The sequence below is a fragment of the Mauremys reevesii genome, linkage group 1 (genome assembly GCF_016161935.1).
Source record: "Mauremys reevesii isolate NIE-2019 linkage group 1, ASM1616193v1, whole genome shotgun sequence".
Taxonomy (NCBI): domain Eukaryota; kingdom Metazoa; phylum Chordata; order Testudines; family Geoemydidae; genus Mauremys; species Mauremys reevesii.
In genome coordinates, this window is record NC_052623.1 from 203,848,802 (window position 1) to 203,875,622 (window position 26,821).

A 26,821-nucleotide genomic window follows, 5' to 3' on the forward strand; every position below is an offset into this window, starting at 1 on the left:
CAGCCCCATACATGACATAGGGGTGGTTAAGGAGAGGTATCGGTGGTGGTGGGGATCCTTACAAGCAGGGATGAAGAGATCAAATAATTCATTACCTCCAAAAGGAAATTTGCCTACCGGCTGCCACCTATCCTCTCTCCAGATATGCCCAAGGGAATAACAAGCAACCATCCATTTCCTCAGAAAGACAACAATAGGTAGAGATGAGGCAGAGCCCATTGACAGAAGAGGTGATTCAGTGGGGATTGGTTACCGGACATAGTAGGGACTTATATAAATTCAGAAGAGCATCCAAATGTTAAGACACTTGTAAAGGAGTCCCCTGAGGTTTCTCTCTCCAATGGTGAGAGAACCTGTCCACACCCAGTTACTTGCACTGTGTGGCTCCGGCACAGATCCTAGTTCCTTGCTTCTTACAAGAGGCCTCTATCCCTTGTAGCCTTCTTAAGTCTCTCCCTGGCAGCTTGCGGCACTCCCTGTAGAGCTCCAGGATGAGAGTTTCCCCTGTGGCTCCAGGAGTCAGGCCAGCTGTCTACTGCTTGGCAAACAAGCTCCGTCCCCTCATCCGACTGCAGTTTCCTCTCTTTTACAGGCCTTCTGCCTATCATATGTAATTGACAAAGCCAGAGGGGCGGGAAAGCCCTGCCCCCAGGGTCTATCTGGCACCTTCCTCATGAGTGAGAAGTCCATACACCGTAACACAACACCTGTCCAAATTGATCCCAAAATCTGAACAGCAGAGTGTGACGCATGGCCATAAAGGGTTAAACATCCTGCAAAACAAAATGATTCAAATTCAACCCTTAAAGATGTGGGGGAGATAATGTTTGTGGTTTTGTGTATTTACATATATATATGGATAGTGGTTAACAATGTAATCAACAGTCCCTGTCTATGCTGTATTCTGATAATTCAGAGATGAAAAGAACATCCTAGTATTTAAATGAATTGTAAATAAGGGATATCATTGTATTAATCTCTCTTTGAAATGTATAGCAAATTATCTGTGAATGGTGGAAAAACAGGCAGTTGCCTTATGTTAATTCGTATAGCTAAGTACCGGTGATGGACCTGCTTCAAAGTCGCCCTAATTACCTATTGTTCCCCAAGGGACTCCGACTTATCAATGGTGGCTTGAAATTGTATAAAAGATCCCCGGGTCCTGATCCTATTTCATCTCAGATCTGCTTAAGTTTCATCAGGGGAAGTCTGAGTTGCAAGATGAGATCCTAGTTAAGCTGGTACACCCTGGATATGATATTGGACTAGAACCTATGGACTAAATTCTTTGCAACTACAAAGCTCACCATCTCTGCTATGAATCTGAACCTCAAGAATTGAACTCTATATCTGTGCGTATATTGATCTTTTAACCATACTCTCGCCCTTTTCTTTTTAAATAAATTTTAGTTTAGTTAATAAAAATTAGCTGTAGCGTGTATCTGGGTAAGATCTGGAATATTCACTAACCTGGGAGGTAATGTGTCCGATCCTTTGGGATTGATAGAACCTTTTCTTTTATATGATGAAATAAGATTTTCAGAAATCTTCATCATATTTGACTTGGGTACCTGGATGGAGGCCTGAGGCTGGGTTACTTTAAGGGAACTGTGTTGTTGGTTTCTGGGCAACCGGTGAGGTAATAAAGAAGCTGTTTTGTGCTGGCTTGGTAAATCTAAGTATTGAAATATCCACCAGCTTTGGGGATTGACTGCCCCATTCTTTGCAATTCACCCTAATTGAGTGACCTCAGCTGGCCTCCACTGGGATCCCGGTCACACAGAGCTTCTCCCACCACAGGTTATATATGGGCATTTTTGCTTCCCCAGTTCCCATATGGATGGCGAGTTGAGCACCCACTCTGACATTTGTGTCTGTGTCAAGTTATCATCAAGTATTGACAAGCTGTCAAAATGCAGAACTGTGTGGCTGTTGGGTGTGCTAAGAGCTAAGATGATTAAAAACACTTTGGAAATTTTCAGTTTAGAGACCAAATATTCCTATACAGTTAACCTAATTTCACCAGCATCTGCAGGAAAGGTTATTGTCACCCCGGGCCAATTAGGACAATTCTCTCTGGATACATTTTCAAATGTTGGCAACTGTGCAAACTTTACAAAATAAATCAATAAATAAGGAGATTACTCCCTAGCTTCCCCTGAGTTTGTTTAATTTTAGAAACAGAGCAAACAAATTAAAAAAAATCTCTTAAAATTTACCATTTCCAAATTAAAACCAACTTCCAAACTGTGTAGCTGAAAAGTATGCTTATGATAATATTAAAAAGTTTTTACCATTTCAACTGAACCATCTTTCGGATAATACAAGAGTTCGTAACGTCGAAAGAGTGAAGCATTCGGGTCATACCATTCTGCAATGAAAGCAAATCTGTCGTCTTGACTCTGGAAAAGAAGGGTTAGAAGGCTATGATAGGAGTCGTACACAGAACCATTGCATTATATTTATTTCCCAAATGAAAACACACTAGTGAACATGCTTCAGCACTACTATCTGCTCACCAAGGGTGACAGCATCCTTTAACTTCTGAATTCACTTTGATCTCAAAGGAAGCCTCTTAGAAATGTGGAGTTGGCCTTTTAAATAAGTATGATCAAAACATATTGTTCTCGTCTTGCCTAAACTACAAAAATCAATCATGTTGAGGGGTCCAGTTAAAACACAGCTACTGTTATAATTCAGTTCAGTCCCACCTAAAATGCATGATGAACAGTTAGGGAGGCAGCTTCAGCCTCTCAATTTTCTGAGGTCAAACTCATCTGGGCCTGCTACCTTGCCCACTTTCAATTGCTATAAAATGTTGATCTGCTCATAGCTAACCACAAAACCTTTCCAAATTTCACATGTCCCAAAGGAAAACATATCCCTCTCTTGGTGGTGGTGACAATGAATGACATATTTTAATACAAAGATAAATTCACTCAGGCTGGGGCAATATGAATGTAATCTGTAAATTAATCTCCTACTAGTTGTAAAAGGCCTGTGCACCTCAGCCTCATCTATAACTAATTTCCTGTGAGTGGGCAAGGATAGCCAGGTTGCAACATTTCTGAAATTAACCAAATTTAGCTGGATGTGCGGGACTTCATCACTGCTCACAATCTTACCCATTTGAGCCCTTGGATCCAAAGCACTGGAGAAAGGAAGAGAGTCCTGAAGGTTTTCCAGAACATAGGTAGACCCTCAGCTTTGAGATGTTAGCACTAGATGATTTTCAGAGATGGCAATGACTGTCCCTCTAGCACCTATGGCATCTGACTGGCTCGAGGCAGCCTCACCAAAAGTGGGTCCAGAAGGATGCCTTAGGTTGGATCTGGCATTGAAGGTTTGATTTGCTCACTGAGGAGTAGGGTGACCAGATAGCAAGTGTAAAAAATCGGGACGGGGTTAGGGGTAATAGGTGCCTATATAAGAAAAAGCCCCCAAAATCGGGACTGTCCCTATAAAATCGGGACATCTGGTCATCCTACTGAGGAGGTTTAGAAGTGAAAGACTCTCCTTCATTAAGAAGGCTTGGAGCCAGGTTTGTATATCTATACTGACTCAGGGTGTGAAAAGTCTGACAGCAAATCGGGAGAATGGGCAAGAAGAATGGCATTGCCAGGCACATGAGGCACTAGCTGTGCACAGACTCCAGAAAAAAGGAAGGACACAATACACATCTCAAACCTTGGCCTGTGGGTTTGCTGTAAAGCCCAGAACAAAGCCAATGCCAGTTTGAGATTCAAACTGTACAATGATGTGGGCAGAGTCTCAAAAGAACCCAAACTACCTAAAAACCTAACTACCAAGAACTATTCAGAGAAAAAATTGGCAAGAAGTCTGGCTGAAAACCAAATTCCAGAGACAGAAAGGTTCCTATGCCTATTGCTGGCTGCCAAAAAGAAGAAACGGAGGTGCTTTGGATTGCACAGACATTTTATAACCTCAGCTCTGAATGTTTAGTACTGTGAAAGGGCAATGGGGCAATACCAAAGGGTGCTGCTTTCTAAAAGTTTCAGAGTTCTGGTGCTGGTGGACACATGCTGCAAGTGGAAATATGCACAGGCCACCCTAAAGTAAGTGGTATCACTTCACCACAACTGTTTACCAGTTCTGTAGTAGAACAATGGTAATAAGATGAACAGTTTGCTACTACCGGGGGCATTAAAGGAAACAACAGAGAAATCTGCAGGCATTTCATATGCTTCTTCAAATGATTATTTTATTTTTACTTCACAAATAAAGTATTTTTAACAAACATTTAGAATTGTAGGGGGTGACGGATGCTGTTTGATTAGTTATACAGCTTCCATTCACCACTGCTAGAGACAGGCCTCAATTAAAACCCTGAGAGCTATACACCACTGATCTTTGGGGAAATTCAGGTCTAGATTCTGGGGCTCAGCCATGGCTCTCTAACATGATTAATCAAAACCCTGGACCCAAATGCTTCCAAACTCTGTGCATAATTGGATAAGAACATTGTAACTCAGTCCAATCTCTGAACAGTGCAAACATTTACAATAAACAGAAATTCAGAACTACAATAAACTGATTTCCCTCCCCCCCCCCCAAGTACTCATCCCCATCCCCACCCTGATCCCAACCTTATTGAGCTTTCTACATCAATAAGAAGCTACAGGTTTACTGTTGCTCAGTTAGTTGATACTGGTAAAAGAACATGTCCTTTAAATAGTCAGCACACTGAAACAGCTGATGGTAGTCATTTCCCAGTGCTGCAGAATGTGTTCTGTATTGTGTCATTGTGTCTCAGATTACATCCAGCCTCCGGAGGAAAGCTCTTCCTAGTCAACTGGTTTAACAAAAAAACAAGTGCTTCTAAACTGCTAATATAAGAGGAAGGGTAACTGAATGTCATTACCATCTGATGTGTGTCAGTTGTCCCTGTGAAATAAGTGGTCAGTCTTACTCTGGTTCCAAGTGGACAGATGTCCATTAACTGCCTCCCTAATTTGCATTCTCAGTAGAAAAGACAAGACCTGCACTCCTCTCTCACCCTTAAGAGTAGCCTCTCTACTTTGAGGCTGAGCCATGTTAGCAGGACAATGGATAGAGGACAGCTTGCACACACTGCCACTGCTATGTGATTCTCGCTCCATGGGACAGAGGTCTCCAACTCCAAGGCTGTCCACCCTGCACTTCTCACTCCCCCACAGGCACATTTGTGTTTTCCTTTTGACGGCCCTACACCTTTGTTTTTAATGTCTCTCATTTAGTTCATCACTATTCCTTTTTGGCCTCTACTTCTAGGAAGGGGGGGCATGTTTCAAGGATCCCACCCCCCTAGAAAGCTCAAACAGGCCATCTCCTTTCGCTTTTATACACCTTTTGAAGTCTAGCCTACATATATATCAGATAAAAGATTAAGATTAAGATTTTCAAGTTAGCACAAAGTAGGACTTAACTTTCAAATTTTGGAAAACAGTGGCACTTCAGTTGTGTCAATCACTGCAGTGGAACAGAACAAATGCACATCAGCTTCTAGAGCAGTGCAGAAGCATGAAGGGTCTGGTCCTGCTCCTACTTAAGTCAAGGATAAATTGTCCCAAGAGGAAGGTGATTAGACTGGTGCATGTGGGCCAGAAACTATCAGCACTGAATAAAATGGTCACTGGTAGGCAATTTGCTGCATTATCCTTTCCCCTCCTTCTCCCAAGACAGCATGATGTGATGTCCCTGCTGGGACATCACTGCGAAAGCTACTAAGTGTAGATTCTGAAAATACAATCCAGACAACAAAGCTAGCACTTTAGAAGCTGGCCAGTGGCAGCATATGTACAGCTAGACACAAAAAAACATTACTAGGATCTAAGGCAGCGTCTCTCATATGCGGCCACTGTGGCCGCATGAGGCCACCAGGGGACTTTTTTTTGTGGCCACAGCCTCCTGGGCTGTGATTGTGGGGGGAGGAGGCAAAGTAGCAGCCATTCCTGCTCCCTGTTGCTCTTGGATGCACTGCCTTGGTGTGGACACCTGGGGTACAATGAGGAAGGACCAGGCAGCTGGTGAGTTCCCACCTTCCCAGGTGTGGTAGGGCTCAGCCTTTGGCTTCAGCCTAGGGGTGGCAGGCTCTGGCCGAGGGGTGGCAGGCTCTGGCAGAGGTGCTGCAGGCTCGATCCCTGAGCTCCAGCTGTGCAGTGGCAGGCCCCAGGCTCCAGACCCCCACTTGTCACCCTACCCCCACCCAGGGCTTAAATTTGTCCCCAGGCTTGGCAGGGCTGAGTAAATATGCTGTAAAAGTGATACTTGTATGTTTGTTAATATCACTTTTCACAGCAGACTTCCTAGCAATAAATAAATTACAATGATTTGGACATGTGTATGTGCATATTTTTGTTTTTCCTAAAGCTAATTAACTAGTTTAGGAAAAAGTGTGAGAGTGGCCACCAGCAAGAGTTGGCGGCCGCATTCTGAGGCCACCAAAAATTTTGTCCTGAGAACCCCTGATTTAAGGCCTCAATTCAGCAAGCCATTTAAGCAGAGGTTTAAATCCCAGGGAATTCAATGGGATTTAAGGACAAACCTCAGCACTTTACTGAACCAGGTCCTAATATGAGAAGCAATGGGAAAGAATGAGATAATGAAGAGTAATTCCACAATTTAAGTACAATATTGAACTTTGCAGCTTTGTTTCCAAAAACATATGGAGTGTAGTATTGTAGATCATAGTATTGTAGACCAAGTTGTCTAACAGATAGAGCCCTGGACTGGGACTCAGGAGACCTGAATTCTGTTCCCAGCTCTGACACTGGCTGCTGAGTGACCTTGAGCACTCATCTCACCTCTCTATGGCTCAGTTTCCCTATCCGGAAAATGAGGTTAATGATACAGATCTCCCTCGTAAAGTACTTTTTGCTCTACTGCTGAAAAGTGCCATAAGAACTAGGTATTATCTATTAACCCTTTAACACTCTGTAGTGATGCTGGAAAGAAAACAAATGAAATTGCTTGAGTTATTTGCCTAGCAGTGACTAATATGGCAAAGCACGACAAGTCACTTTATAGTTTAGGTTGCAGTGAATTTCCATGTGGCCTTCTTTGAACGTCTTTTACCATGTTGTTTTGATTCTTAAACAAACAGTGCCAGTTTTAACAGCTGAATAATTATCTATGAATAAGAACAAATAGTAAAGTCACATGGTTGTTAATCAGATCCTTCTTTGTATTAATACTGCACATAGTTGTATTTTTCATTGCTGCACGTTTGTAAAATAAATTAGTCACTAGAGATATGCTGCCAATTTTCATTTTAATACAACCCTGAAAATTTCCACCTCAAGTTTCCTCAGGCAAATGAATTTTTAACGATAAAAAAAACATTTTTCATTAGAGTCATCAGCATCTTCATGTAAAAGTTGAGCAAATAAACTTTTTGCCTGGACTGGTCAACTTAAATGAGGCTTCTGCAAGCCATTTCAACATGATATTGATTTTAAAGTGCCTCAAGTAAATTGTATAAGATTTCACACAAGTTGTCTATTATTTATATTTATTATTCAGCAGATATTGTAGGCCATCATTGGTTGTTCAGCTGAATGGCAAAAATGACTATTCCTCAGCATGCACCTTTAACACAGTGCCCATGGCAAGGTAAAAAATGCAATTTTGGTTTGAAAAAAAATCATGAGCACTCCCTCACAAAAGAGACTCATTTACAAGTTTAGGAAGCACAGGGTAAAGAACAATTTGAAAGAATTAACATTATTTTAAGGATAGGAAACAGTAAGAGCTAACAGCTCCTGAAAATAACAAAATGGAAATAACTAAGCTTTATCAGCGGTGAGGATTACAATTGCTTCTGTGCATTCTACACATAAAATTGTCATGAAGAGCTATTTTAAAAAGGCTAAGGACCCAAACCAGGAGACGACAATAGTTCATACAAAACAAACAGTCAAACCTAATTTAAAACAGATTAAGTTTATGGGCAGATAAAAATGTTTCAGGACAATTTATTGTAAAGTTAAGAAATGAGGTATCAGAAATAACCAAGGAAGTTTAGGAAATGAGCACAATGCACATACAAACTGAAAATCAGCACACGACAGACTGTAGCTATATGAAAATCATTTGCATAATATCAGCTGTACAATGGCAAATAAGATTGAGTACAGTCATGACAGGAATTAATTTATGTAATGTGATTGATGTAATGGTAGCTACTTTCAGTTGTAATTGTAGTATTGCCAAATCCAAGCATTCAAAAAATCATGAGCCAAGCCCCAAAAATTATAAGATTATTAAAATACATTTTGGGTTATTTTTCTTTGCCTTCTGGTTTTTAAGTCTTGAGGGTTTGTGTTTTCAAGCTTCTCTCTCTGCAACCAGGAGGGCTAGAATTTTTTTTAAAATGAAAGCTAAGAATCTCATGTAATCCCCTGACTCCAGGAACAAGGTCTTTTAGAAAAAAAACAAATATTACAATACTTGCAAATAACATCATGACAGTTGGCAAGTTTACCGCTGTTCCCTAGAATATTCATTTATTTTTGCAGTTAACTGCGGGCTGGTGTAGTATCTTCATTGATTTAGATAATGGCATAGAGTACACTTCTAAAGTTTGCAGACGATACCTAGCTCAGAGGGGTTACAAGTGCTTTTGAGGATAGGATTAAAATTCAAAATGATCTGGACTAACTGGAGAAATGCTCTAAAGTAAATAGGATGAAATTCAATAAGGACAAATGCAAAGGACTCCACTTAGGAAAGAACAATCAGTTGCATACATACAAAATGGGAAATAACTGCCTAGGAAGGAGTACTGCAGAAAGGGATCTGGGGTGATAGTGAATTACAAGCTAAATATGAGTCAATAGCGTAACACTGTTGCAAAAAAATAAGCAAACATCATTCTCCCGGATGTATTAGCAGGAGAGTTGTATGCCAGACATGAAAAGTAATTCTTTCGCTCTACTCCGGGCATCGCGCTTATTAGGCCTCAACTGGAATATTGAGTCCAGTTCTGGGCATCACATTTCAGGAAAGATGTGGACAAACTGGAGGAAGTCCAGAGTAGAGCAACAAAAATGATTAAATGTCTAGAAACCATGATCTATGAAGAAAATTGGGTTTGTTTAGTCTGGAGCAGAGAAGAGAAGATATGATAAAAGTTTTCAAGTACATAATAGGCTATTACAAGGAGGAGGGACCAAAATTGTTCTCCTTAACTTCTGAGGATAGGACAAGAAGCAAGGGCTTAAAGTGCAGCAAGGACAGTTTAGGTTGGACATTAGGAAAAAAAACCTTGCTGTCAGGGTGGTTAAGTACTGGAATAAATTGCCTAGGAAGGTTGTGGAATCTCCATCACTGGAGTTTTTCAAGATTAGACAAACACCTGTCAGGGATGGTTCAGATCACTGGTTCTCAACCTTTGCAGACTGCTGTACCCCGTTCAGGAGTCTGATTTGTCTTGCATACCTCCAAGTTTCACCTCACCCAAAAACTACTTGCTTACAAAATCAGACAAAAATACAGAAGTGTCACAGCACACTATTACTGAAATATTGCTTACTTTCTCATTTTCACCATATAATTATAAAATAAGTCAATTGGAATATACATATTGTGCTTACATTTCAGTGTACAGACGCTCCCTGACTTACGCAAGCGTTCCGTTCCAGAACACCTTGAGTAAGTCGAATTTTGTGCAAGTCAGGAACATGCACCAGACAATTACGCCAAAAAAAAAAAAAAAAGCGTGCATAACCCGGGGAGTGTCTGTATAGTGTAGAGAGTAATACAAACAAGTCTTTGTCCGTATGCAATTTTAGTTTGTACTGATTTCACTAGTGCATTTTCTGGAGTTTGTTATAAAACTAGGCAAACATCAGTTGATGTACCCCCCTGGAAGAGATCTGTGTACCCCCAGGGATTTGTGTACCTCTGATTGAAAATCACTGGTCTACAGAATACTTAGTCCTGCCATGAGTGCAGGGGACTGGACTACATGACGTCTTGAGGTCCATTCCGATTCTGTGATTGTTCTGAAGACTGAAAATCCTCTATCTACAGAGCAAGTATAGCATGGGCAATCTGCTCCGCATCAGTCCTATCAGTGTGCTTCATACCCTTACCTGGATGAGACCCGGTAGAGATGAGAGGAGTGTTCATTATTCATAGCCAATCCTTGGCTTCTGTCAGGAGTCCCAAAAAGGGGGTTAACTGTTATGTGAACACTTGTACCAAAGGGATTAGACAGAGACAACCATCAATTTATTTCACATAGGCCTCCAAACTTTTAACAGCTAGCAGTAACTTTAAATCATTACTGATGGGTTAGATTTGACTCGTGTCCTATACACGAAAGGCTTCACAGCTCTTACCCAATCCCCAAAGTCATGTAGTCTTCCTATGAAATATTTTAAATTATTTAGGCAAAAGGTGACATCAATTAGTTGTGAACAGTTCAGGTAAAAACTATTCAGGTAACCCTAAATATTTCTCTCTACTTCTCAAAACAAATCCTCACTTTTTTTTAGCCCTTTCAATAATTCCTACTCCACATTCCACACACCCCACTGCAACAATATATATATATATATTTATAACATCTGCTACCACCCTTTTCTAATTCACCAGTGAAAACCAATGGTACAATAATGACTAGTACTCATGATTTTTCCATCAGTGAAACCCTGTTATAGTTATGACAACAAAATCGTGTAGGTGCTTTACAATCGCATACTAATAGTTTTAGGTTCTCTATATCTATTAAGGTACTTATATTGCCCTCTCCCCATAATATCCAAGGCCTTCCAAAGGAAAAATCCTGGCCCTATTGAAGTCAATGGAAGTTTTGCCAGTGGCCTCAATGGTGCCAGGATTTCACCCATAGTATTTAAAGACAAAGAAAAAGATTTCTTTCTTCCCAGTCTGTAGGATACATAACTTGGTTAGTTGATAGGTTTTGCTTGTTTATATTTATGTACGTGTATGTGTGAGTGAGTGGATGGGTTTGGTGTGCGACTGTGTGCACACATGTTGAATTTAGTGAGGGAAAGCTAAATTAAAAATATGAATCTTGTACTTAGTTCTCAAAGTGGTGAAACCAATGGTCATTGTTAGCTTGAGTGGGACTAACTTTCATAGTCTAGGTTCAGGTCTTGTGATAGTTCTGTTTCTTGCACTGACTGGTTGAAAGTCTCATTGTCTCAGTGAAACGCAATTATCATGGAAGGTCACAGACAGAAAGGTAGTGAGGACCAATCCCAAAGAGGGCTTTCCAGATTAGGATAGGGCTCTGCATTCACTGTGAAGCCAATACAGAGAGTTGAGGTTATGTTCACAATGGGCCACAATCTTGTAGCCAGTCAGGGGGAAAGATACGTTCCTTGCCATCATGGCCATTTGGGTATCCAGCAGCACTGATGTGTCCAAACTGATGCCATGGCTGTGGATTGTTATTTTGCTCCAAGAGCACATACGATCCATAATGGGGGACATTACATCGGAGGCAGGTTTCACAAAGCACTTAATTCTTTATACCAGCATCACCTCAGTATTTCTTGGGTTCCTCTTTAGGAGTAACACTACTTTGCAGATCCTATTCACCTTGTCTTGTGCCCTGTTATTGCATGGGACAGATTGTGGTTTCAAAAACATCAGTGCAAATACAGAATAACTTAATTGGCCCAACAGGTATTACTTTGCCTTTGCAAATGCAATATTAACAAATTCATTACCACTGTATGTCATTTTTATTATACATTGTCTGTCTATAATACCTGAAAAACAAGTATTTTTTTACAACATTAATACATTATCCCTCACAACACCTCTGGGATGTATTATACCCATTTTATAGATGCAGAAACTGAGGCCGAATGAGGTTGGTCCAACTCTCATTGGGAATAGTATCAGGCCTTAAGTGACCTATACAGGGTCAAACAGCAAGTCAGTGGTAGAGCTGGGAACAGAAATCAGGTCTCCTGATTCATAATCTCCTGCATTCCTTGGAGACCCTTATTAAAATTTCACCACCAAACTGAGTAGAAAGGAGGGGTGATTTTTCCAACCTGTGACTGAATTGATCCCCCTCAGACTAGTATTAAATCATCTCTGGGAGGAATGATTTATCCCTGGGGCTCTCAAACCCACTGACAAAGAGCATTTTTTTGCCTTTGGAATGTGCCACAATGCCCCAAGTAATAGATAATTTCCCACATGAAGATACCTCAAACCACCACATGCACTTCAAGTTACAAAAGCTGAGCTCTGAGCTATACCATCAACATAGTATATTTTTCAGGCACCATATAAAAACATTTCTAAGTGTGCTTACTAGATGCTATTGCTCCTCTCCTTTATTAGGTTGTAGCAATAAGAAATGTTCTTTCAAAATGTGAAAAACAAAATACTGGATTCCCCAGTCCCTGATCCCTGTTTCCTGAAGGCACATGCACTCCTGGGCTTATCACAGGCTAACAGGGGAAAAATGCGTACAATCCCCTTCTTATAATATTGACAATACATCATTGCTTCTAAGATCTTATCTTTACATCCCTTGCTCTTTGTCCATTGAACAGACAATTCTGTCCCATCAGCAAATGTAAGGTTACTGTTTCTTGTCCTGATGGTTTATAGATCACACACAATATAATGCTCTGAGCAGTAACCTTCGTGATATACAACTGCATTGGTGGGAACAGTTATCTCTACTTTCGCTACTTATCAGCCTCCGTGTACTATGACCCCTTCAATTCTGGCTTAGGCAACTATCTCATGTGGGACGCTATCAGTAGGTTTCTCAATATTGGAAAAGTGTGCAGTACTATATAACACTGCAGTGAGTGTATCTTACAGTTTTATTACATTTCCAGTCTCTTTTCAGTTCATATTGGTCACCAGGAACTTCACCTTGTGTGAAATATTTGACACCAGTCTATCATCTCTTCTTCCTATATTTACCAGTTTGGCAGTCAAGAGAATACTATTAGGTTATAAGAGAGTAATTTTTGTCTGTTGCTCCCCGTACCCCCTTATCCAGTTATCTTCAAATAGGGGCAACGTTAAAAGGAATCAAAAGGCTTGATTTAACTCTCATTGAAGCAATGGAAAGATTCCTACAGACTTCAGTGGAAAGTGGATTAGGTCCAAAATCTCCATTTTAATGTTCTGATGGCTGTATTTCTTTTACTCTCTGCTGTGGGAAAGCCCTGAGCATAAAAGCACAGACATAGAAACCAACTGCTTCTTGGAAATTGCTATGTGCAGCAGCAGCACCAGAAGAGCAGGGAACAAGTCTCCCACTGGAGAAGTGTTTTATTTTTTAAATGAAGAGAAATTCAATTCCCAAATGCAAAGTTTCATACCTTTATAAATAGTATAAACAATTTGCAACTAAGGGAATGCTCCCTTTTGCAATTACCTTACCATGACATATCATCATCAATACAGTATTTCACACTTGACTTGAAGAATGTGTCAGTGGAGCCTGACCTTTTCAGAATGTATACTGCCTAAATAAGTGATGAGATGAGAAGCAACCAGGATGTGGAATTTTGCCCGTAGTACACCCAAACAGATTTTAAAAATATTTGGCACAGACACATGCAGTCTCAAATTGCTCATTCACACTGGTATATCCTTGCTGCTGTTATTAATTTAATGGTCAATCTTGACTGATCTTGGAACATGGCTAATACACACAGAAAAAACTGCTGAAGGGGGCTTCCTGGAATCCACTTGTTAAAATTCTTCCAACAAACTGAAGGGAAGGTTTCCTCGCCTCTGATGGAATTCCTACCCTAGTCCCCAAGCCATGCCAGAGAACTTGTTCTTGGGGCAAAATAAAAATACTGCATAAGAGCAGTACTATTGCCTTTGAAATAGATGAGATTGTATCTTTGCCTTTTGATACTTTTCTTCCTCCTTTAATTTCCCCTGGGAAGATACCTCTAGGCTCCTCTAAAAGGTCTCCACTCACTTCCTCCCTGTCAACGTACACAAAGTAAGGATCATGCTACATATACACTAAGTACACCGTTACCTCGATATAACGCCACCCGATATAACACAATCTTGGATATAACGCGGTAAAGCAGTGCTCCGGGGCGGGGGGGAGGGGGCCTGCGCACTCCAGTGGATCAAAACTGGTTCAACATAACATGGTAAGATTTTTTGGCTCCCAAGGACAGCGTTATATCGAGGTAGAGGTGTATATATTGATAGTGTATTTCAGGAACAAAACAAACACTTCCAGAAAATATAAGTCTGTCATGTCCTGTTGCCTCCTTCCTCGGCAATAGTTAAAGAGTATTTGTTTAAATAGGATAATAAAGTAATAGATTCCTCAGCTCATCACCATTCTGTCTACAGGATCAGACCCTGTATCAGGCTTGGAAGGATTTATTTTTTTTATTGGCAGATGTTGGTAAACATAAATTTCACTGCACATACTCAAACCAACAAAAAATATTTCCATCAACAATCTAAATATACAGACAGGCACAGTAAGGAAAATGCTGCTTGAGAACGTTGAGTAAAAATCCAGTGATTTATACTTTTGAATTAGGCTAGTTAAAAATAGATTAGCAAACAAATAGTGCAACCAGGTATGATTTGTTGATTTACAGATATTTACTTTGTATATTTTTACCTGTGAAATTGACAATTTGTATTTTAATGGATTATACAGCTTTAGCATTTTAAATCTCAGCATCTACTATCATTAAATAATTGTCTGCCACCCCCCATAATTTCCAGCAACTGTGAAAACTTAAATCGATAAAAATAGAAACAATGCTTAAAAGTAAAAATTGGTATTACAAATCAAAATCAAACAAAAATAAAAATTGAATGCTGCCAAGCCTACCTATAACAGATTAAAACAGAGAACATAACCACTTCGTAATAAAATAAAATAATCATAAAAAAGAATGTGGTGTTGTTTTGAACAGAGATGCTTTAGGCTGAGCATATTATACTGCTCTCCAGATAGAAGGCTGAAGTGAAGGACCCTTCCTTGGAAGCATTATTACTCAGTATCAGATTAAATGGATCTTTCTGTGGATGTGTTTTCAGCCTCTAAAAGATGACTAAGTCTTCCTAGTAGAGAGACAAGGCGGATGAGGTAATATATTTTATTGCAGTGGCTCTCAACCTTTCCAGACTACTGTACCCTTTTCAGGAGCTTGATTTGCCTTGTGTACCCCCAAGTTTCACCTTATAAAATCAGACAAAAACAACAGTGTTACAGCACATTATTACTGAAAAATTGATCACTTTCTCATTTTTACCATATAATTATAAAATAAATCAACTGGACTATAAATAATGTATTTACATTTCAGTGTACGGTATATAGAGCAGTATAAACAAGTGATTGTCTGTATGAAATCTGAGTTTGTATTGACCTCACCAGTGCTTTTTCTGTAGCGTGTTGTAAAACTAGCCATATAGCTAGATGAGTTGATGTACCCCCTGGAAAACCTCTGCATACCTCCAGGGGTATACGTACCTCTGGTTGAGAACCACTGCTTTACTGGACCAATTTCTGTTGGTGAGAGAGACAAGCTTTCGAGCTTACAAAGAGCTCTGAAGAACCTTGAAAGCTTGTCTCTCTCACCAACAGAAGCTGGTCCAATAAAAAAAAAAATTACCTCACCTTCCTTTTCTCTCCAAAATCCTGTGACCAACACAGCTACAACACTACTGCCTATAAGCCTTCCTGTGAATGACAAAGAACCATTCCTCCAACTGGGAAATCACAAAGTGTTAATTTCTAAAAACGCCCAGTATATTAATCAACTGAAATTGCATCACCTAATGAAACATCTATGAGTCAACTACCAATTCCAATCAGGCCCCTCTTACTATGGTGCTTCAGTGCCAGGAAGAGGAGAAGGTTGCTGACAGACTGCCTACAGCCTCTTGAAGAATGCTCATGACCCAAAGGCAGAGCTAAAACCACCTCCCCCAAACGCAGCTTCATTCATGCATACTCTTCCCAAGTATGCCCCAGGAGTAAAGCTCATCCTTCCCCCAATGGGGCCACGATCACCCTTCTAGCAAGACCCACAAGTAATAGCCTTGGACCACTGGAAGCAGAGGTGTTACTAGCCTTTCTCCATTGCTCTTCTCCAGCAGGGTGCCATCTGCCTTGCCTTTTCAGAATATTGAGCAGGCCAGTCCCATAGTCCCAGCAACAGTAAGCTCAACAGCCTTCTGCCCTCTTGCAGCCAGGTGAAGTGAACTCAAAGGAGACGTGCAACAAGTCAGTGGGAAAGCAAAGGAATAAAACCTAGGAGTGCTAATTCCACTCATTCCCGGCCCTCACTGTTAGACCACACTGACTCTTGACATGCATACAAAAGAAATATGAATAAAATATTCGTCACATCCCTAGTTCTCACTGCAAAGCCTGAAGTTAAATCTCAACTTTGGATCGTCTAATAATTTTTAGAGCAACGCATTACGCCATCATAAACACCATCTCTCTATCAGCAGTATTGCAGGCCCAACACACATGTTACTTGCTTCATTATTTTGTTGCGTGTAAGAATTTAGGACACTGGACTAAAATATAGGTTTTTAATTGTCTATTAAAGGTGGTCACATTTAACCATAGGTATAGGAACATTTCCCCCTGTTTAATGACAAACAGACAAAATAGGACATGAACTTCCCCCTCCCCTCAGCCTGCCCTCCATTCACCTCTCACAATTCTTGCTGTCTCCTCCTGTCACCGATGGAAAAGTTTCTTATCTGCTCTCCTCTTCTAGCCTCCCACTGGCACCAATGATTCCATCCCATCTCCTGATCTCCCCAGCACCCACACTCATTCCCTCTCCAACTCTTCTCCTTAACCTCTCACTCTCTTCTGGCTCCTTCCCTTCACAATACAAGAATGCTTTAAATCTCTCCCGTCTTAAAAATACCCATCCTTGACCCCACTTGCGTCTCTAACTACCACCTCATCTCCCCGCTCCCTTGCATCTCTAAGCTCATTAAATGTGCTGTTTGGAGCTCCTCTCCTCCAATTCCATCCTATACCTTCTCCAATGACACTTCCAGCCCCTTGCATTCAACTGAAACCACTCTTGCCAAAGTCTCTAATGTCCTTCTCCTAGTTAAAGCTCACACCAGTACTCCATCTTCACCCTCCTTAACTTGTCATCTGCTTTTGACACCATCAACCATTCTTCAAATGTTGTCCTCCCTTGGCTTCTGAGACTCTGTCCTCTCCTGGTTCTCCTACCTCTCTAATTGCTCCTTCATCATGTGCTTTGGCGGATCGTCGTCAGCCACCTTCCAATCTTCTCTGCATGTTCCATAGGACTCTGTCCTTGATCCCCTTCTTTTCTCATGCTACACCTTGTCTCTGGGTAATCTCATCCAGAAACACAGTCAGACACCATCTCTATGCTTATGATTCACAGATCTACCAATGTCTTCTCTAGACCTGTCTTTTTGGTCCAAACTAAACTCTCGGCCAGTCTCTGACATCTAGTGATGTCTAGCCATTACTGCACACTCAACACAGCTAAAATAGCTCATTCTTCCCCCCTAAACCACCCCACTACCTTTGTTCCCAATCACTGTGGACACCACCATTTTACCTGTCCCAGCCAGCCCAAACCGGGGGAACTAATGATCCAGCCAGTGGACCAAATTTGGTGATGAATCTTGATCACATGCCACCTGAGGCACATTGCACATATGCTAAGAAGACAGGCCCATAACCTGGATATTGTCTTTGACTCAGACCTCTCTTTCGAGAGTCTCATATTCAAGGTATGCCAATTCTTTTTGCATAACATTTCTAAGATACCACCTTTCGTATCCATCCACACAGCTAAAACTCTCATCATCCCACAACTCAATTACTGCAACATCCTTCTCTCTGGCCTTGACATACACCATCTTGCCCTGCTCATATCCATTCACAATGCTGCTACAAAGATCATTCTCCTAACCCATTGCTTTGACCATGTCACCCCTTATTTGAATCTGTCCAGTCTCCCCCTTCTCTATTGCGTCAAAAACAAGCCGATCGTGTTCACTTTCACATTCTCTCCCCACTCAACCTGTCATCTTTCACTGGCTACTGAACTGTTGACTTCCACCTCCAGTCGGCCTTTGATACCAGCCTCCATCACCCACTTGTTAGATTTTTTTCATTGTTTCCTTGTACTCCCCTATCTGTCTGTATCCATCTGTAGTCTCATCTTATGGTAAGGACTTGTCTATACAGAGAGTTTGTGCAAGTTGGGGTGGAAATGTATAGCACACTAGCTCCCACACAGTAACTGGCCATGCGGCCCTTGATACCACACATTAAAAGTTCCGCTGCATGATTTGATCTACTGCTGTTTCAAACAATAGCAAGGTGTGCATGGGCGACTTAGTGCATGGAAGGCTAAAGAGCTGTAGATTTACACCCCAGCTTGCCATACATTAAGTCTCCATACAGACATGCTCTTACATTTCAAACTCTTTGGGACAGGAACTGTCTCTCTGTTCTGTGTTTGTACAGTGTCTAGCACAATGAGTCCTGGTCTATGACTTGGAGTCCTAGGCACTATAGTAATGCAAATAATAATAATAATAATAATAATGAATCAAAATAAATAAGGCAATCAGAATCCCAGGTGGCTATCCTACAGAGTTGAAGAGATAGCAAGATTATATAAAATACCAGCACTTGGAATCTTTACAAAATGGTATGGAAAATAATAAAGCAAAGAATGGAGACAGAACATGTCAAGCAAAGTTACATTAGAAAATGCCAATGCACCATCTGGGAATAAGTGTTCCTCTTCTACCCCTGTAGTCAATTTTCAGCAAAAACAGAAAAGAAAGTTAGATTAGTCTTCTGTTAAACATCCTGGTTTGCTAAATAAAATGATTAATCAAAGACAGGAAGTGGGTGTGGGGCCAGGACTCCTGAAGTCTGTTTTCAGCTATTTCACTGATTTGCTGATCAACTGTGGACCAGTCACTTAACATCCCTATGCCACAGTTTCCCCACCTAAAAGTAGAGATAGTACCTAATCTGTTGGGGTTCTGTACAAACACTTATCCTAGCTCCCTGAGATGAAAGGCACTACAGATGTGCACAGCCCAATATTTGCTACATCTGCTCATTGTTCAACCATATTTGTGCTCTGTTTGGCTGAGGGAGAAGAGGGAAAATAAAGTCTCAGAGAAGAGATACTGCACATATACAGCAAGACTGCCAATAGTCAAAAACATTCCTGCCTCCAAGACCAATAAGTTTCTTAGAAAGACACAATCAGATGCTTGCTCCATAAAACAGAGAGGGGCTCTTCTGAGTAAGGCCTGTGTCTTCCTGTGTCTACATAGTGCCTACTGTTAGGATATAGATATTCAGGCCTGTCTGCAAAGGCCTATGCTTTAAGAATGTAGGTGTATTCTTATCACTTAGCTCGTTATAGAGGTATAAAAGAAAGAATCAAAATCACTGTCTGTCTGTGTAAGGGCCTTCTCTTACTGTGACAGTCTGAGGCCTTGTTCTTAGGCTAAGGCCTTCAGCTAAGTAGCAGAGGCCAGCCATAAAGTGGGAAGTTTATGGTCACATCCTTACATTCCAAACTAGTCACACTGAAATAAGGTGCTATGGGCTGTTAGGAATACAATCCTGTCCTGATAGGACTATCACCTCCAGAGAAAGCGAAGAGACTAGAAGATGTAAAAAGGATGCTATCAAACTAAGTTTCCATCTGGCAAGAATCAGAGGGGTAGCCGTGTTAGTCTGGTTCTGTAGAAGCAGCAAAGAATCCTGTGGCAGCACTAGACTACAGATGTTTTTTTAGCATGAGCAGCATGGTGAAATACCCCTTCTTCTGATGATGCAAGCAAAATTTCAGGGGCAGGTGTGTATATATAAGCAGCAAAAAGCAGGCATAAGAGAGATAGTTTAGATCATCAGGGAGGGGGGGGCCTGTTTCAGCAGCTGAGGTGAAAAAAAAGGGAGGGAGAAACTGGTTCTGTAATTGGCAAGCCATTCACAGTCTTTGTTTAGTCCTAAACTGTAATAAATTTGATGCAATGTTAATTTAGCAGTTTCTCTCTGTTTTTTTGCTTTTCTTTTTTTCTGGTGGAAAGTTTTTTTTGGAGGATGGCCACTATTGTGTGGCCAAGTGTTTGCCAGTGGGTTGTTTTGTTGTTTTTACAGGTTTTTTTTTATTGCCATCTTTTCCTGTCCTTTTATCTGTTTATCTTTTCCTTGAGACTGTCCAGCGATGGCATTGCAGAGGGCATATGGCAGCATATATGGCATATATTACATTGTGTGGATTGCAGGTGAATGGTGGTGTGATGGTGTGGCTGGTCTGGGTGTGGTGTGGATGGGTGTGATGGGTGTGATGTGTTGTGTGGTTGCAGTTGGCAGGTTTGTTTGTTGGGTTGGTTGGTTCCTGAGAGAGAGTGGTGCAGTGTGTGTGCAGTTGCTGGAGAATATGCTTCAGGTTGGCAGGTTTGCTGTGGCGAGGACTGGCCTGCCACCACCTGCTGGGTGTAGTGTGGGATCATTGTCCAGGATGGGGAGATCCTCTGATGATGATTGGTGGGAGGGGGGCTGGGGACTGGATGGATGGTGCAGTGAGAGTGGTGTGTTTTTCTTTCTTGGGCTTGTCTTGCAGGGGCTTCTGGGTACACACATCTGGCTCTGTTGATCTGTTTCTTATTTCCTCATGTGGGTACTGTAGTCTTGAGAATGTGTTGGTCTCTCTCGGGGGGTTAGAGCAGACAGGTTGTACCCTCAGTCAGTGGCTGTAGACAATGGATCTTTGTGGTGTGCCGGGATGGAAGCTGGAGGCAGAAGAGTAGGCATAGGGGTCTGGGTAGTTTTCGGTATAGGTGGGTGTGTGGTGTGACCACCACCTGCACACTGGTGGTCTAGGAGTGGGACCTCCCTGTAGATAGGTCCAGCAGGCTGTTGTTGATGAGGTGGAAGCTGTTGAAAATCATGGTGGAATTTTTCAGAGTCTCCTTCCCATGGGTCCAGATGATGAAGATGTCATCAATGTAGTAGGAGAGAGAGAGGCGTGAGTGGGGAGGAGAGCTGAGTTTGTTCAGGTCGCCCCAAAAAAAATATGCATATATTTGGGGGGGCCATGGTGCCCATAGCGGTGCCACTGATCTGGAGATATATATTGTCATTAAATTTGAAATAGTTGCAAGAACTCACTTATCAATAGCTGGGATGTGAAATCCTCATTTCTGTATTGTTCTATCACTGTAGTCTCCACTTCCCTATTGTTTGTCTGTATAATCTGTCTGGTTCTGTGATTGTTTCTGTCTGCTGTATAATTAATTTTGTGGTGGGATTAAGGTGGTGGGATATAATTGGTTAAATAATCATGTTACAATATGTTAGGATTGGTTAGTTAAATTTCAGTAAAATGATTGGCTAAGCAGAACTCAAGTTTTACTATATAGTCTGCAGTCAATCAGGAAGTAAGGAGAGGGGACAGGGAATGGGGGGGAATTGGAATCATGTTTTGCTAAGGGGGGAGATGGGAACAGGGAATGGGAACAGGGACACAGGCAATGCTCTGTGGTGTCAGAGCTGAGAAGGGGGACACTGAGGAAGGAAACTGGAATCATGCTTGCTGGAAGTTCACCCCAATAAACACTGAATTGTTTGCACCTTCGGACTTCGGGTATTGTTGCTCTCTATTCATGCGAGAAGGACCAGGAAACTGAGAGGGTAAAGGAATAAGCCCCCTAACACCTACTACACTCTGCTTGTTAATAAATAAGAAGGGCAATTACATTATTGCAATTCTAATACGAGTTTAGTCTATAAAAAATAAAGAGAGTGTTTACTTTTCCTTTTATAAAGCCTATGTCTGACCTTCCACAAAGATGCACCTTGAGCAATGGAGGCACCTATTTGGAAAGGTTAGGACATAGATAGCATCATTTTATCATAGAATACAATTATTGCTACCTTATTTTATAATATGCCCATCACTGCGGTTTCTAAGTGTCACCTACTTTCCATTCACATTGAGCAGAGTCTATTTGCATGATTATAATGGTCAATAAGCCTAAGTAAATGCACTGCTAAGAGACTTTACTCCACCTTTCTTTATAACTTTTATTTGATAAAGACAGCTATATAAAAAAAATCTACTTACCCACTGCAAGTAATTTTCCATTCTTTTTCATTTGCTTAAGGGCAAGGAAAATTTCATTCATATTTCTCTGAATGCTGAGGCTGTTCAAAAGCCATGGGCCTGGGTTCTGAATTCTGCACCAACCCCACCTGAATCCAATTCCATACAAATTCTAGAACAGGGGTCGTCAACCTTTCAGAAGTGGTGTGCCTAGTCTTCATTTAATCACTCTGATTTAAGGTTTCGTGTGCCAGTAATACATTTTAACGTTTTTAGAAGGTCTCTTTCTATAAGTCTATAATATATACCTAAACTATTGTTGTATGTAAAGTAAATAAGGTTTTTAAAATGTTTAAGAAACTTCATTTAAAATTAAATTAAAATGCAGAGCCTCCTGGACCGGTGGCCAGGACCCAGGCAGCGTGAGTGCCACTGAAAATCAGCTTGCGTGCCGCCTTCGGCACACGTGCCATAGGTTGCCTACCCCTGTTCTAGAAAGTCATTTGAAACTAAACAAATATTGGCAGACCAGGTAATAAAAGGTAATAATTGGAGATATACCAATCTCCTAGAACTGGACGGGACCTTGAAAGGTCATTGAGTCCAGCCCCCTGCCTTCACTAGCAGGACCAATTTTTGCCCCAGATCCCTAAATGGCCTCCTCAAGGATTGAACTCTCAAGCCTGGGTTTAGCAGGCCAATGCTCAAACCACTGAGCTATCCCTCCCCCCTTTGTTAACAGATTAAAATCCTAATCATGGGAGTTCAATTAAACAGGCCAAATTCAGTCCTGGCATAAGTAGGTGTAACTCCATTGAAGTCAATGGTTTTACACTAGAACCAAATTTGGCTCAGTAAAATTTGGCCTCAATGTTGCTTGTGCATGAACTTTTTTATTTCTACTAGATTAAACAGGCACACCACCATCTGCACTGTCTATTGCCAGTTACATGAGGATACTGCAGTTTTTGTGTTATTGACCAAACAGGTCATGCTTCCTAACAAAGGATTTAAGCACATAGTTGGGTGTTTTTACTTCTTTGGGGTCTAGGAAGCTTGAAGCCTACAACTTTCTCCACAACTCTCAGGACATGTAGTCCCAATCTATTTTAAACAAGTTACCCATTTTTTTGTGTCAATCTGCTATAGGTAAGAAAATATGTTTGTAAAATTTACATCAAAGAGAACTTCCTATATGAAACATTTATGAACGGTCTCTACAATACATTATTTCATTTTTTAAAAATCTCATTTTAAAAGAGCATTCGGTTTGGGCAGTTAGACACGCAGAGGTCAGGAAACCTCAAAGTTGTATGCAGAACCTTACCTCTGCCCTTTGTATGCATGCTTTACAATGAAGTCTAGTTATAGTATCACACACTATAAAGTCAACATGGTTTCTGTAAAGGGAAATCATGTCTTACTAATCTATTAGAGTTCTTTGAAGGGGTCAACAAACATGTGGACAAGGGGGATCCAGTGGATATAGTGTACTTAGATTTCCAGAAAGCCTTTGACAAGGTCCCTCATCAGAGGTTCTTATGTAAATTAAGTTGTCATGGGATAAGAGGGAAGATCCTTTCATAGATTGAAAACTGGTTGAAAGACAGGGAACAAAGGGTAGGAATAAATGGTAAATTTTCAGAATGGAGAGAGGTAACTAGTGGCGTTCCCCAAGGGTCAGTCCTAGGATCAATCCTATTCAACTTATTCATACATGATCTGGAGAGAGGGGTAAACAGTGAGGTGGCAAAGTTTGCAGATGATACTAAACTGCTCAAAATAGTTAAGACCAGTGTTTCCCAAACTTGGGACACCGCTTGTTTAGGGAAAGTCCCTAGTGGGCCGGGCCGGTTTGTTTACCTGCCGCATTCGCAGGTCTGGCCGATCGTGGCTCCCACTGGCCGTGGTTCGCTGCTCCAGGCCAATGGGAGCTGCTGGAAGCGGCGGCCAGTACGTCCCTTGGCCCGCGCCGCTTCCAGCAGCTCCCATTGGCCTGGAGCAGCGAAGTGGAGGCAATAGGATTTTCGACTGTAGAGTGCTGCTCACCGCTCCTCTTCCCTACCTTTAACCAATCTTTTCTTTAATGAGTTTTTCTTGTATCATGTAGAGAGACATGATCTCTTGCTCAGAAATGAAATGTCTTTGCTCCAGTCCTTCTATTAAATTTGTTGCCAATTGAATATACAAATTTTTTCTGCGACATCCTCATCATCTTCATCACCATCACTGGCTTCTTCGTTATCTTCGTTTTTTCCCTGCTGTACCATTTGCACATTTCTTCATCCGTCATTTGACTAGCATTTGGTGCATCTTTGTCGACTTCCAACCAGTCTAGAAATTTTCCTCTCCCAAATCCTTGCTCAGCTCAAGCACTACAGGGTGGGACATAACGCTGGCATACTCCATTAACTCACTAACAATTTTTTTTGGTTTTCAGACACTTGAAATCCAATGAACTCAGACTCATCATTGATGTCAGGACTGTCCTCAAACATTAGGGCTGGTCACAATTTGTGCCTTCCATTCTTCAGAGTAGATGGAGTTACTCTTTCCCAGGCTCTAACTAGTGTCCAAATCATATCCTTGAGGTTAAATTCTTTCCTAAATGTTGTCAAACTCTTCCCATCATTAAACGATACTAGCAATTGGTAAATAAACTCAGACTTGTACATATACTTAAGATATTCTGATCACAAGGCTGAATCAGTGAGGTACAGTTTGGGGCTAAATACAATCCCATCACATTATCTTTGACAAGCAGCTCTGCTTTAGGGTAGGCAGAGCAATTGTCAAGCACAATTTGGCACTTTGGATCCAGACCTACTGAGGTGCAATGGGCTCTTGCCTACCGTACAAAATATTTCTCAAAATACTTGAGACATAGATTAGTAATTATCCAACTCTTTTTGTTGCTATGGTACAATCACTGGGAATATTTTCACCCCTTTGAATGCCCTTGGGTTCACTCTTTCCCCAATAACCATGAGCTTGCATTTGTGCATGCCTTCTGCGTTGCTACAGCCAAGGACAGTTACCCTGTCCTTCAACTCCTTTGTACCAGCTGGTGGCCCTCTGCATCAGTAGCCAACATTTTTTTAGGCGTACAATGCCAAGAGAGCAATTTCATCAGCATTGTATACCTGCTCTGGGGATAACTTTTCATTTGTAACTAACTGTGCAAATACATCAATGTACTTAGTGGCAGCTTCCATATCTGCACTTTTTTTTTTTCCACCGCACACACGACGTAGACTAATGCCATGCCTGTTTTTAAATTTCTGTAGCCATCCTTGCGAATAGTCACACTCATGCTGCAGGTTAAGTTCTTTGTGGAATATTTTTGCTTGTGCCATCATCATCTCGCCTGAAATGCCAACACCTTCGTTCCTACAAAGACTGAACCAATGTATAAGCACACTATCTAAATGTCTGCTTTTCCCCTCCTTCAATGTCTTACGAACACTCGTACTTTTTTTTACCGTCACTTTTGGCAAAAAAAGTTAAGGATTTGATTCTTTTTGCTTCTTCAAATCATACACTGTAGATGACCCTACCTTGTAAAACTCACACAAGGCACGTACAAATGTGCCCTTTTCCAATTTCTGCAACAATTACACCTTTTGTACACCTTACGCTTAGCAGCATTACCAACACTTCCACTGCTTGCTGGTTTCTTAGAAGACATATTTAGGGGTAAATTAGAGCTAAATAACAGCACAGAGCCCTGAGAGCCAGGATTGGCAGAACTTTGCTGGATGGCAGGAAACTTGCCCCCGCCCCGTGATAAGCGGACATCCGGATGACGGATGTTGTGGACCAGAGTGTGCCGGACTAGAGAAGTTTAGCCTGTACTAGTGCACTGCTCTGTATACACCACTGAAGCAAGGTCTTCACAGGAGCCCTACCTCATTTACTGCACACATTACAAGACGCATCTTACTAAGGCTGTAGAAAAAAATTAACTATAATGTATCACTTGAAAAACTAAATTTGATGATATAATTAAAGACTATAGGGAGATTTCCAAAAGTGCTCAGGATTGGCCTAACTCTGCTCCAACTGAAGTCAAGTAGAGTTTTGCCATTAATTTCAGTGGAAGCAGAGCTAAGCTCTGATCCAGCAAAGCACTTTAAACATGAGTCATCCTGTGACTTAGGCTACTCACATGATTAAAGTTGAGCGCATGGCTTTTGTGTTTTGCAAAATCAGAGTCAAAGGGGCAGAGTTAAAAATACTGCTGTCATTCAGTGTTAAACATTTAGGCCCTGATCCTGGAATGGGATGATTGCAGGCAGACCCTCAAGCTTATGTGGCACCCCTGTGAACGGGGCTCTGCACAGGGTGTTGCTTGCACGCATTTCATTGAGGGATCATGCACTTACTATGCATGTAACTATTTCCAAAGCTCAAAACTTGGCCAAATCAAAACGAGTGTTCATGGTAACCCTCAAAGGAACTCGTCTTCTATAAATTCTCGGTCAAATTTCAGCATTCAGCCTCCAACCTTTTCAGCACTAAAGCTGTTCAAAACAACACTGAAAGACTTTCTTTTTTTAATGCTGGCAACTGTGCATTTTCTCCCCACTATCCTTACTTTCAAAAGTAACAGCCCCATATTTACTCAAATTTGCCACTAAATATTCACCCTCCAGTAAAGGACAAGTTTGGAAAATTTCAGAAAGTTACCAACAACTGAAAACAGAGTCTTTGAA

General features: G+C 41.2%; 1 protein-coding gene across 3 annotated transcripts in view; it reads right to left on the reverse strand.

Annotated features, from left to right (window-relative positions):
- Positions 1-26,821, reverse strand: part of NME7 (NME/NM23 family member 7) — a 172,620-nt gene that overhangs the window by 132,186 nt on the left and 13,613 nt on the right. For all 3 annotated transcript variants that reach the window (XM_039527496.1, XM_039527483.1, XM_039527489.1), the window contains exon 2: positions 2,295-2,402. In XM_039527496.1, the coding sequence (XP_039383430.1) occupies positions 2,295-2,402 (108 nt within the window). The remainder of the gene's footprint in view (positions 1-2,294; positions 2,403-26,821) is intronic.